This window comes from Pongo abelii, chromosome 6 (genome assembly GCF_028885655.2).
Source record: "Pongo abelii isolate AG06213 chromosome 6, NHGRI_mPonAbe1-v2.0_pri, whole genome shotgun sequence".
In the NCBI taxonomy this organism is placed as follows: Eukaryota; Metazoa; Chordata; class Mammalia; order Primates; family Hominidae; genus Pongo; species Pongo abelii.
Window position 1 is genome coordinate 22,057,739 of NC_071991.2, and position 12,940 is coordinate 22,070,678.

The following is a 12,940-nucleotide window of genomic DNA, read 5'->3' on the forward strand; positions in this document are numbered from 1 at the left end:
TAGAGATGGGGTTTTACCATGTTGGCCAGTGCTGGGATTACAGGCATGAACCACCATGCCCCACCCAATTTACCCATTTAAGGTTTACACTTCAGCGTACAATATCACCACAACCAGCCTGTCCGTGGAGGTGTGGGAGGAAACTGGAGAGAAGCTGGGCTGAAGGACTAAAGTGAGGCACAGGGCAGGGGACTGGCTCCCCAAGACTCACCCACAAAGTCCCGCTCACTAGTGGCATCCATGCTGTTGAGAGTGATGGCCCCAAAGTTGAGTTCTGGGGGGTGGGAGGAAGCAGGGCTAAGCTGGAGGACAGGGAGTGGCCCCCTCTCCCCCAACTAGGTTGCCCAGCCCCCTCCCCGATCAGGGTGGGGCAGCAGCTGGGGGGAGGGATCTTTTGCACAGTCCCAGGAGGGAGGCAGGAGCCCTGAGTCTCTCAGTACCAGGCATCCCTGCCATGAGTGACCCCTGGACTTGATGACCTCAGTGCCCGTAGGCAATGAATGAAGGTTTCACCAGGAGCCACAGGCCCCCGCCCTCTGGTTTCAGGTGTGTCTGCAGGTCCTAGCGGGTGCTGAGGGTGATTCTCCCTGGGGAGGAGGGGCAGGATGTCTCACCTGCTCGGAGCAGCTCTCGGTCCACACCCAGGGGATTGCCTGCAATGGCCCCACTGCAGGGACAGGGATTCATGGTGACCAGGGCTCCTGGTAGGCAGCCCTGACACACACACACACACACACACACATACACGAACGCACACACAGAGAACCAAGTCCTGGTTGCCAGGGCAACCACCTGGCGCTCAGCCTCTTCCCTGGCCCAGTCTCCTTGGGTACAGAATACTTGTCCCCAAGTGTCCACAAAACACTTGTCCCCAAGCACCAAGTCACCCTGGGTGCAGGACACTTGTCTCCTGACACATGTTCCCATATGTCAGGCTGAAGGCAGCAGGCTGGGCTTGCCAGGAGCCTTGCTGGAGGGCTCTGGCCCTGCTCAGACACATTCAATGGCTTGGTCATCCCCACCTTAGCGAGAGCAGGGTCCGCAGCTGAGCAGATAAGGCAGTTTTCTGTCCCACTCTGCCCTTCCCAGCTCTGTTAATCCCTAAGGCTATGCAGCAGCCACCCCCACCAGGCCCTCGGGGCACTGGAGCCTCACCCACCTCCCCAGGGGCAGGACATTGATCCGCTTCCGCACCTCCAGCAGCCGCTCAGAGTCTCGGGTCAGCGCCACGGCGTGGCTGTGGGAAGCCAGGGGCAGGAGGGTCAGGGCAGCCAGGGTCCTCCCCTCTAGCACAGCCCCTGCACCTCACCTGGCTCACCTCAGAATCCAGTGGCTCCAGCGGATGGGCTGGGCCCTCTGCAAATGGGTGTACCCCGGGAAGAGAACGTCACGTTCCCTGTGGGAGAGGAGGAGCAGAAGGTCGGGTGGAGGCTCATGCAAGGCCTGCCTGTGACACTGGGACCCTGCAGGCCTGGGTCACCCCTGGAAAAAGTGTCGCCCTGCAGCACTCCACCTGAATAAGGGATCTGGTGATCTCCCAGGGACAAATCGGTCTTAAGGGCAAAAGAGGCCAGAAGTGGGACCGTGTGAACCAAGGACTGGGCCTGAGCTGTGGGGCTTCCTGCAGTGAGGCTTTGCCAGAAACACCCCAAGTCCAGCCTCTGTCACTCAGCATCTCCGAGCAGGGGCCAGAACAGGGGAGGAGGCCCGTGTTGGGTATGACTTGGCCGTGGGAGGTTTCGTTTGAGGACCCTAGAAATAGCTGGGGCTCATTCAAGGGCTGCTCTGAGCAGGTGAGATGCCCTGCACCTCATTCAAGTAGGCAGGGCAGAGGCAGAGGTGCTGTGAGTGACGGTCCTGTTTTCTTGTTGTTTTGTTTTGTTTTTATTTTTACAGACAAGGTCTCGTTCTGTTGCCCAGGCTGGAGTGCAGTGGCATGATCATAGCTCACTGCTGCCTCAATCTCCTGGGCTCAAGCGATCCTCCTGCCTCAGCCTCCTGAGTAGCTGGGACTAAAGGGACATGCCACCATGTCCAGATAATTTTTAGTTTTTTGTAAAGATGGGGTCTTGTGGCCAGGAGCGGTAGCTCACGCCTGTAATCCCAGCACTTTGGGAGGCCAAGGCAGGCGGATCACGAGGTCAGGAGATCGAGACCATCCTGGCTAACACGGTGAAACCCCATCTATACTAAAAATACAAAAAATTAGCCGGGCGTAGTGGCGGGCGCCTGTAGTTCCAGCTACTCGGGAGGCTAAGGCAGGAGAATGGCGTGAACCCAGAAGGCAGAGCTTGCAGTGAGCCGAGATTGCGCCACTGCACTCCAGCCTGGGCGACAGAGTGAGACTCCGTCTCATAAAAATAAAAAAGATGAGGTCTTGCTATGTTGTCCTGGGTGGTCTGAAACTCCTGGTTTCAGGCAATTCTCCTGCCTTGGCCTCCCAAAGGGCTGGGATTACAAACATGAGCCACCATACCTAGCCTGTTTTTTTTTGTTGTTGTTTTTGAGAAAGAGTTTCGCTCTTGTTGCCCAGGCTGGAATGCAGTGGCGTGATCTCGGCTCACTACAACCTCCACCTCCCAGGTCCAAGAGATTCTCCTGCCTCCCAAGTAGCTGGGATTACAGGTGCCCACCATCACACCCAGCTAATTTTGTGTATTTTTAATAGAGATGGGGTTTCACCATGTTGGCCAGGCTGGTCTTGAACTCCTGACCTCAGGTGATTCACCTGCCTCAGCCTTCCAAAGTGCTGGGATTACAGGCGTGAGCCACAGTGCCTGGCCTGTTGTTTTAAATAAACCAGCTTTACTGAGATATCATTCACAATTTACTCATTTAAAGTTTACAGTTTACTGTACAACCATCACCACAACCAATTTTAGAACATTTTCATCACCCCATAAAGAAATTCTGTACTCAAGGCCAGGCACGGTGGCTCAAGCCTTTAATCCCAGCACTTTGGGAGGCCAAGAGGGAAGGATCACTTAAGGCCAGGAGTTTGAGACCAGCCTGAGCCACATAGCGAGACCCTGTTTCTACAAAAAATTTAAAGAATTCACGGCTGGGCACGGTGGTTCACGCCTGTAATCCCAGCACTTTGAGAGTCCGAAGCGGGTGGATCATGAGGTCAGGAGATTGAGACCATCCTGGCTAACACGGTGAAACCCCGTCTCTACTAAAAATACAAAAAATTAGCTGGGCGTGGTGGTGGGCACCTGTACTCCCAGCTAGTTGGGAGGCTGAGGCAGGAGAATGGCATGAACCTGGGAGGCAGAGGTTGCAGTGAGTGGAGATCACGCCACTGCACTACAGCCTCGGCAACAGAGCAAGACTCCGTCTCACAGGTGGTACACACCTGTGGTCCTAGCTACTCAGAAAGCTGAGGTGGGAGGATCATTTGAGTCCAGGAGTTTGAGACTGCAGTGAGCTATTACCGAGCCACTGCACTCCAGCCTAGGTGACAGAGCAGGATCTCATCTCTAAAGACAATTTAAAGTTAAAAATTTAAAAATTAAGCCGAGCGCAGTGGCTTATGGGTGTAATCCTAGCACTTTGGCAGGCCGAGGCGGGCGGATCACCTGAGCTCAGGAGTTCAAGACCAGCCTAGTCAACATGGCAAAACCCATCTCTACTGAAAAAAATACAAAAATTAGCTGGACATGGTGGTGCACACCTGTAATCTCAGCTACTTGGGAGGCTGAGGCACTAGAATCACTTGAACCCAGGAGGCAGAGTTTGCAGTTAGCTCAGATGGCGCCACTACACTCCAGACTAGGCGACAGAGCAAAACCCTGTCTCAAACAAACAAACAAACAACAACAACAACAAAAAATTAAAGAAACCCTGAACGCAGTAGCAGATACTCCCTGTTCCTCCTAGCAGCCCCACCCCACCTGCTGGGTGACAATTCTTGTGCCCTTGTTTTCCCCCAAGTCTGCACAACAGGGGTCACAGGGAGTTGAGGAAGAGGAGGGGTCTCTGACAACACATGGAGACTCCTCAGCAGCTCTTCGTCCAGGTCTGCAAGGAACAAATCCAGTCCCAAAGACACCAGGTCCCAGAAGCTAAAGCCTGAATTGATGCCAGCAGGAGGCAGCCTTTGGCTCTGTCTTTTGCCAGATGGGCTGGGTGAGGAGGCGAAGCTTAGGATGGGGGATTGGGGGTCAGGCAGGGTGGGGAGTGACTCTGGCTGCTCCAGGCACAGCCAAGCTAGCTGTGCTTGGCTTAGCTTCCTGCCCTCAAATCCGCAAATGGTGAGTTTTGTTTTTTTCTTTTTTTTTGAGACGGGAGTCTCGCTCTGTAGCCCAGGCTGGAGTGCAATGAATGGCGCAATCTCGGCTCATTGCAACCTCCTCCTCTCGGGTTCAAGCAGTTCTCCTGCCTCAGGCTCCCGAGTAGCTGGGATTACAGGCGCACACCACCACATTGCCTAATTTTTGTATTTTTAGTAGTAGAGACAGAGTTTCCCCATGTTGGCCAGGCTGGTCTCGAACTCCTGACCTCAGGTGATCCACCCACCTCGGCCTCCCAAAGTGCTGAGATTACAGGCGTGAGCCACTGCACCCGGCCCCACAAAGGGTTAGTCTTCTCTGCCTGCTGAGCTAGACTGGCATGGGAGTACTGGGGCCTGCAGGAAATGGCCCACTCCTGGCTGCTCTGCCTCGATCCTGGAGTTCTGGGATGCCCCTGTCCCCTAGGGCCTGGCACCCCCACCCTGTTCACCCCTGCCCCCTAGGTCTCCTGTTCAGGCTGCCATCACACCTCTGTCTGCCCCCTGGGTGTCCCTGTAGGACTCACGCCTCTGCCCGATCCACCATGGTCCTAATGAGCTCCCAGAGGAGGCCCGAGAGCGTGGAGCAGGTCTGCCGCATCCACAGCCTGAGGTCCGTGACCACCTGTGCAAGGAGGAGGTGGTGCTCAGGGAGGCCGATGTGTTGCTTCCCTGAGGAGCCAGGACCGTTGCAGAGCTCTAACTGCCTCAAGGTTGGGACAACACGGAGCAGGGGGTGGAGGGGCTAGAAGCACCTGGTCATTCCGGCTCCGTCCCGTGTGCAGCTTCCCTGCCGTTTCACCAATGAGCTCCTGGAGGTGAAGGGAGACCCAGGGTCATGGTCTATATCCCCGGAGGAGTCAACCCAGGCACGGCAGGGTTCCTCATCCGCCCTGCCAACCTACCTCCATACCCCAGGGCTCCGGGTCCTGCCCAAATCTCTTGCCATTTCTGCTGAGGCCTGTTCTTTTTCTTCTTTCTTTTCTTTTCTTTTTTTTTTTTTTTTAATTTTTGTAGTTGTGGGACCTCATTATGTTGCCCAGGCTGGTCTCGAACTCCTGGCCTCAAGTAATCCTCCCACCTCAGCCTCCCAAAGTGCTAGGATTATAGGCATGAGCCAGGGCGCCTGGCTTATGTCCTGAGGTCTCACCTGCTGTCTGACAATGGCGAAGTAAACAGAATGATGGTGCTAATGCTCAAAGTGGTTCCGGGGCAAGGTGGAGAGGGGAGGCCAGGAAAGGGGTGGGGCTCCAGGGGTCGTACCTTCAGGCGGCGCTCATTGGCTGTGTGGATGTCCTCATCATTGGAGTTGAGTTTGAAGGTGCCCTGGGCCCACTCCTCAGCCACCTATAGCAGGTAGCAGCAATGCCAGGGGTCAGGTGAGCAGACATCAGCAGGCAAGAGAGCCCCTGCCCTGGTCCCACCCTATCCCTGATGACTGCCTGTCCCTGTCCAGGAGCTGAGTCCTGGAAGCGCACCCTGGGAGGGGGCATCTGGGGCCCAGCACATCTTTACCCATGAGCCATGTGGGCCACACGGGTCATGAAAGGATGGAGAGAGGCGGTCATCAAGGCACACAGTTAAACAGCACTTAAGTATATAATTAGTTCAATGTGAAACCACAGATGGGCAACACTGCACTGTTTGCTCAGGGATTTGGTGGGAGCCTGGGGCCCCAGGGAAGGAGCCTTGGGTGGGGCTTGGGCCACGGCGAGTACCTTGTCTAGGCCATGGAGTATCTGGTCCATCTCAGCCTTGGTGAGGAGCCCTGCCTTCTCCAGGCCCCTGCTGTAGGCTTTGCTGCCTTGAACATCCACCTCCCAAAGGTGCCGGTCGTAGGCAATGGATGCGTTGAACTTCTCCATGATGGGGTCCACTGCACCCACAAACCGGCCACCCCAAAGCTTCCCACTCTGGCCAGGAGAGCAAGAACAATTAGTCTCTCCTCCACCCTCCAGAACAGCACTTCTTGCAAAGAGTCTTCGGGAAACTCTGGTAGCAGGGGCATCAGATCATTCTAACTGGGCAGACAAGGAGGCTGAGACCTTCCCAGAGTCACCACCCTGGGAGTGAGCATGGGAACATGGCTGAACACCAAAAGTTTGGGTTCTTTTTTTTTTTTGAGACAGATTCTCACTCTGTTGGCCAGGCTGGAGTGCAGTGGTGCCATCTCGGCTCACTGCAACCTCTGCCTCCCAGGTTCAAGAGATTCTCCTGCCTCAGACTCCCGAGTAGCTGGGATTACAGGCACGTGCCACCACACCCAGCTAATTTTTGTATCATTAGTAGAGATGGTGTTTCACCATGTTGGCCAGGCTGGTCTTGAACTCCTGACCTCAGGTGATCCTCCCACCTTGGCCTCTGAAAGTGCTAGGATTACAGGCATGAGCCACTGTGTGTGGCCTTGAAGTTGGGGTTCTTTCCCACCACATGGCACCCCTCCAAGGAGATGGTGGCAGGGCCTGAGGCACCCTGGGACCACAGCAGAGCTTCTGGAACCTTTCCCACCACTGACCAAGGTGCCAGGTGCCATCCTAATTGTTGACACAACCCTCTGGGGTAGGCACCAATACAATTCCACTATGAAGAGGGGGAAACTGAGGCACAGAGCAGCCTGCTCTCACCTGGGGTGGGATAGCCAGGGCTGCGGCCCAGCAGTCTGAAGTCAGAACCTATACTTCTCACCCATTCCACCAGTGCTTCTGGACTTGGCTCTGGTGTCCAGAACCTTTGCTACAGGGACAGGCAAAGAGGTCTTGAGGGTCTCCACCAAGCTTAAGTGCCCTGCAACTCTCTCCCTCACAGCTTGGAGCTGGACTAAGACGCCAATTCCTACTGCTCCCCTTGGCTCTGAAAAGCACCCTGACACCCCCATTGTCACTGGCCTAGAAGGTCACTGGGTGATCCCTTACTCCCTAGGAGCCAAGGGCAGAGGAACGGTACGTAGGCATCTACGTTTTGTTCGTTTTTTTTTTTTGAGATAGAGTCTCACTCTGTTGCCTAGGCTGGAGTGCAGCGGCGTGATCTCGGCTCACTGCAACCTCCACCTCCCGGCTTCAAGCCAATTTTCCTGCCTCAGCCTCCCGAGTAGCTGGAATTTTAGGTGTGTGCCACTACACCTGGCTGAGTTTTATATTTTTAGTAGAGACGGGGTTTCACCATGTTGGTCAGACTGGTCTCGAACTCCTGATCTCAGGTGATCCCCTGACCTTGGCATTCCGAAGTGCTTCGGATTACAGGCATGAGCCACTGTGCCCAGCCTGTTTTGTTCGTTAAAAAAATCTTTTTTAATTCTTTTTTTTTTTTTTTGAGATGGAGTCTCTCTTTATCACCCAGGCTGGAGTGCAGTGGCGGGATCTTGGCTCACTGCAAGCTCCACCTCCCAGTTCATGCCATTCTCCTGCCTCAGCCTCCTGAGTAGCTGGGACTACAGGTGCCTGCCACCATGCCTGGCTAATTTTTTGTATTTATTTATTTTTTTTTAGTACAGACGGGGTTTCACTGTGTTAGCCAGGATGGTCTTAATCTCCTGACCTCGTGATCTGCCCACCTCAGCCTCCCAAAGTCCTGGGATTACAGGCATGAGCCACCGCACCCGGCCTTTAAATTCTTTTTTAGACACAGGGTCTGACTTTGTTACCCAGGTTGGAGTGCAGTGGCACCATCATAGCTCACTACAGCCTCAAACTCCTGAGCTCAACCAATCCTCTCGCCTCAGCCTCCCCAATAGTTGAGACTACAAGCACGCGCCACCACACCCAGACATTTTTTTAAAAATTTTATAGGACTGGGAGTGGTGGCTCACGCCTGTAATCCCAGCATTTTGGGAGGCTGAGGTGGGTGGATCACGAGGTCAGGAGATAGAGACCATCCTGGTCAACACGATGAAACCCGGTCTCTACTAAAAATACAAAAATTAGCCGGGCGTGGTGGCGCTCGCCTGTAGTCCCGTCTACTTAGGAGGCTGAGGCAGGAGAATCGCTTGAACCCGGGAGGCAGAGGTTGCAGTGAGCCAAGATCACGCCACTGCACTCCAGCCTAGGTGACAGAGCAAGACTCTGTCTCTAAATAAATAAATAAATAAATAAATAAATAAATAAATAAATAAAATAAAATAATTGGTAGAGACAGGGTCTCACTATGTTGCCCAGGCTGGTCTTGAACTCCTGGGCTCAAGTCGTCCTCCAGCCTCAGCTTCCCAAAGTGCTGGGATTACAGGCATGAGCCTAGGCGCTGGCCACATCTATGTTTTGAAAGAGGGCAGAGGCCAGGGCATGGGACAGAGTGGGGAGGGGGTACAGAACACCTGGGGAGCAGCCCTAGTGCCCAGGACTGGGAGGAGGCTGGGGTAGAGGTGGGCATGTCACTTCACTGACGTCCTTTTTGTGGAAGGGAGTCTACAATGGCCAATGGGGACATATATCCTCCTCTGTCCCCCTGCAATGCCCCAGACTTCTATTAACCACCTGGCCTGGCACCTATTATTAAACCTCAGGGGCTGGGCGTGGTGGCTCACACCTGTAATCCCAGCACTTTGGGAGGCCGAGGTGGGCGGATCACGAGGTCAGGAGATCGAGACCATCCTGGCTAACACGGTGAAACCCCGTCTCTACTAAAAACACAAAAAATTAGCCGGGCATGGGGGTGGTGGGCGCCTGTAGTCCCAGCTACTTGGGAGGCTGAGGCAGGAGAATGGCGTGAACCTGGGAGGCGGAGCTTGCAGTGAGCTGAGATCATGCCACTGCACTCCAGCCTGGGTGACAGAGCAAGACTCTGTCTCAAAACAAAAACAAAAACAAAAACAAAAACCCTCAGGGTTGGGAGCCCAGGCAGGTGGATCGCTTGAGGTCAGGAGTTCGAGATCAGCCTGGCTAACGTGGTGAAACCTCATCTGTACCAAAAATATAAACATTAGCCAGGCGCGGTGGCAGGAAGCTGTAGTCCCAGCCACTTGGGAGTCTGAAGCAGGAGAATCACTTGAATCCTGGAGGCAGAGGTTGCGGTGAGCAGAGATGACGCCATTGTACTCCAGCTTGGGCGACAGAGCAAGACTCCTTCTTAAAAATAATAATAATAATAAGATAAGGATAATAATAGTACCTATCTGATAGCCTTGTTGTGAGCATTTAATCAGATAATATTTGCAAATTGCATACATAACACGGTGCTTGGTGCTCAGGAAGGACTCGAGAAATGCCAGCTGTTACTAAGGGAGGGCTGGCAGGGGATAGGACATGCTTCAGCTCCACTCCTGGTTCCTGTATGCACCCCAGAGACCTCTACGGTGCTCTGGCCCTGAGCTGTGAGCTGACCCCTCCATGCCCAACAGTCCTGGCTGCCAAAGGACTCTGCCCTGCAGAGGTGGCCTCCACCCCCACCCCATCTTTGAGCTGGTCCTGCCCCTTACCTCACAGCTGCCCCACCAAGCCTAGATCTCCAGCAAAGCACCATGTGGGGCCCTGGTCCTGATCACTGGAGCCAGCCAGTCAGAATTGGGGCCGGCCTGCCCCTCAGCCAGGAGCCTGGCACCACCTCCTCCAGCGGGCTCCTGGGCCACCCTGCCTAGGTTGTTGGTAATAAAAACAACTACTTAATAAGTGGAGCTGCAGCCAAACCAATTAGTGCCAACCTACAGGAAGGCCTGGGGCAACCTGAGGTCACCTGGAACACTGGGCTTGTTGGAAGCCAGACCACTCTGCTCTAGAACCAAACTCCTATCCTTACTGGCAGGCATAATAGGACCCCACAGGGAGATCAGAGTGAGGTGCCTCCCCTTGGGCACTGAGGAGGGTGGAGGCCCAGTGTGGTAGCAGAAGGTGCTACTCCAAGCCAGGACACATTTGGGCCAGAATGGTCTCTTCAGGGCCAGGGGATGGGGCACTGAGTTGGGCTGGGTTGAATGAGCAACAGTTAAGGTCGAATGTACATGGGAAATACCAGTTTGGATTTGTGGGGTTTTTTTTCTTTTTTTGAGGTGGAGTCTTGCTTTGTCACCCAGGCTGGAGTGCAGTGGTGTGATCTCGGCTCACTGCAACCTACACCTCCCGAGTTCAAGCGATTCTCCTGCCTCAGCCTCCCGAATAGCTCGGACTACAGGCACCCACCACTACACCCAGCTAATTTTTGCATTTTTAGTAGAGACGGGGTTTCACCATCTTGGCCAGGCTGGTCTCAAACTCCTAACCTCAGGTGATCTGCCCGCCTCGGCCTCCCAAAGTGCTGGGATTACAGGTGTGAGCCACCATGCCTGGCAGGTTTTTTTATTTTTATTTTTTTGAAACTGGATCTCACTCTGTTGCCTGGGCTGGAGTGCAGTGGTGAGATCATGCTCACTGCAGTCTCAAACTCCTGGGCTCAAGCAATCCTCATGCCTCCGCCTCCTGTGAGACTACAGGTGTATGCCACCACACCTGGGTAATTTTCAAAATCTTTTTGTAGAGACAGGGTCTCACTACATTGCCCAGGCTGGTCTGGAATTCCTGGGCTTCAGCAATCCTCCCGCCTCGGCCTCCCAAAGTAGAAATATCAGTATTGTTGTGGTTAGCCACCATTTATTGAGCACCTACTGCTGCTCAGCCCTGTGCTAGGGATTTCACATATGTTATTACGGCCTTTTATGAGGTGGGCAATATTACCCCTATTTCACAAATGAGGAAAGAGGTTTAAAGGGCTCAAGCGACTGGTACAGAAACCAAGTCTGTTTGGCTCCAAAGTCCAGGCCCTACCCCCCGTGCCATGACCCAGAAGCTTGCAGGGCACTGAGCTTGCAGGGCATTGAGAAAGAGGAAGTGAATTGCTAGCTAATGAAGGCCAGAAGGGCCTGGAACCCAGACCTCCTGCTTCCCGGAGTTCCCTTCATCAAGCATCAGGCGAACAGCCCCTTTCACCTGAAGGGTCCAAAGCAATGGCCTCATAATCTAGTGCCTTACAGAGTGAGGCCAACAGCTATTATTACCCCCATTGACAGATAAATCAACTGTGGCCCAAGGAAGGAAACCTCTGCCTGGGAATCCAGCAACCCAGTGGTCAGGAGGAGAGGCCAGAAGCCGCTGACCCTAAGAGGCAGGGTCCAGTGAGACAGGAAGGGACCAGGCACCAGGGTTGCTGGAGCCACGAGGCGACGTCCCCTTTTTCCTGGCTCTTTCCACATGCCACAGTCAAGGACAAGAACACTTAGGGGCTGAGCCTTATTCTATAAACAGGAACAATTGCTCTAGCAGGAGAAGGGATGTGGTGTGGGGTGGGACCTGACAGGAGGACACGTGGGAAGAAGGAAGGAAGATGTGGAAAGCTGAAGGCTTGGGAGCCACTTTTCCTGGCCAGGCAGGCATCACTGTGAGGTGAGGGCAGAGCCACTCTACCCCTAGTAGTGGGGGTTGGTAGGTTTGCCACAAGGGCTGCCTGGGTACACTGGTGAGTCCCGGTAAAGGTGACTGCTGAGCTCCAGAAGATGCGCCCGGGAGGGCTGGGGGTGCAGGCTTCCTGGGTAATTTTCAAAATTACTTCCTGGAGGGCGATTCCCAGCAGGGTGGCCCAAGGCAGGTCTGGCGCCTCCACTCTCTCCTTTGGAGGCTAGGAGGACCGGAGTCCCCGAGGTCCCACTCACCTCCGAGGCCATGTTGGGCGGTTTCTCGTCGTCCGGAAGCTTCGGTCCTCCGGGTCTGGAAGACAAGACCGGACTGACGACCTCCTTGGCCAGCAGAGTCCCCCGGGCCGGGCTGGCTCCGAGGTCTGGGCACTGCGCTTCAGGGAGCGCAGCCCTTGGGGACGCGGACGTGAGCGCGCGCCACGGTGCTCGGCGTCCTCCACGCCCGTCCCGCCCATCCGGCCGCCGCACACTCACCTCCGCCTGGCCGCACGGATAGTGTCGCGCCCGCCACTGGCCAGGGCTTTTCTGGCCGGGATGGCGTCAGCAGCCGCCGGTCCTGTGTCCATCCCTGGCGGCGGCCGCGCCAATAGGAGGCCGCCCGGCGGGGTAGGCGTTGCCTCCGTCCTCCAATCCTGGCCGTGGGCGGGGACACGGGCTGGAGGCTAAGCGGCCCCGGGGCGGGGAAGCGGGCAGGGAAAGGGTTGGGGGAACCCCGACGGGGAAGGGGCCTGGGCTGGGGTTGAGGAGGGTAGTGCCCTGGCGTTCGCGCTGTGGTCAGCAGACACGCAGGGGACTGGAGACTCGGGCCAGGGGTAGAGGCTATGACATCAGGCCCGGGCCTGGCGGGTTCACAAGATATATAAGGTGAAATGGCATGTTCACTCATTCATTCATTCATTCATTCATTCAACAAACACGTACCAGGCACCTCTATGTGCCAGGTACAGAGAAAGGCATCAAGGAAAAAGGAAGGAGCATCAGAAATAAAGCCTGTGCCAGGCGCGGTGGCTCACAGCTGTAATCCCAGCACTTTGGGAGGCCTAGGTGGGAGGATCGCTTGAGGCTAAGCGTTGGAGACCAGCCTGGGCAATATAACAAGATCCCGTCTCTACAAAAAAATTAATTAAAAAAAAAATAGCCAGGCATGGTCGTGCACGCCTGCAGTCCTAGCTACTCAGGAGGCTGAGGCGGGAGGAGCACTTGAGCCCAGGAGTTCGAAGCTGCAGTGAGCCACTGTGCCACTGCACTCCAGCCTGAGTCCTCTAAAAAAGAAAAGAAACGCGGCCGGAGGCTGGGCGCGG

At 55.0% G+C, this 12,940-nt stretch overlaps 1 protein-coding gene across 7 annotated transcripts in view; it reads right to left on the reverse strand.

Annotated features, from left to right (window-relative positions):
* The window catches only part of ASL (argininosuccinate lyase), a 34,385-nt gene extending 22,181 nt beyond the window's left edge, over positions 1-12,204 (reverse strand). For 2 of the 7 annotated variants that reach the window (XM_054560492.2, XM_024249857.3), the window contains exons 1-10: positions 12,114-12,204; positions 11,877-11,931; positions 5,989-6,183; positions 5,534-5,617; positions 5,026-5,082; positions 4,798-4,895; positions 1,319-1,396; positions 1,160-1,237; positions 615-667; positions 212-274 (exon numbers count right to left, since the gene is read on the reverse strand). In XM_054560492.2, the coding sequence (XP_054416467.1) occupies positions 212-274; positions 615-667; positions 1,160-1,237; positions 1,319-1,396; positions 4,798-4,895; positions 5,026-5,082; positions 5,534-5,617; positions 5,989-6,183; positions 11,877-11,888 (718 nt within the window). In that variant the 5' untranslated portion in view covers positions 11,889-11,931; positions 12,114-12,204. Of the gene's footprint in view, positions 1-211; positions 275-614; positions 668-1,159; positions 1,238-1,318; positions 1,397-4,797; positions 4,896-5,025; positions 5,083-5,533; positions 5,618-5,988; positions 6,184-11,876 lie in introns of all 7 variants that reach the window. The other 5 variants (XM_063725709.1, XM_063725711.1, XM_063725708.1 and 2 more) reach the window with 5 other exon arrangements.
* Positions 12,205-12,940: the final 736 nt, after the last annotated feature.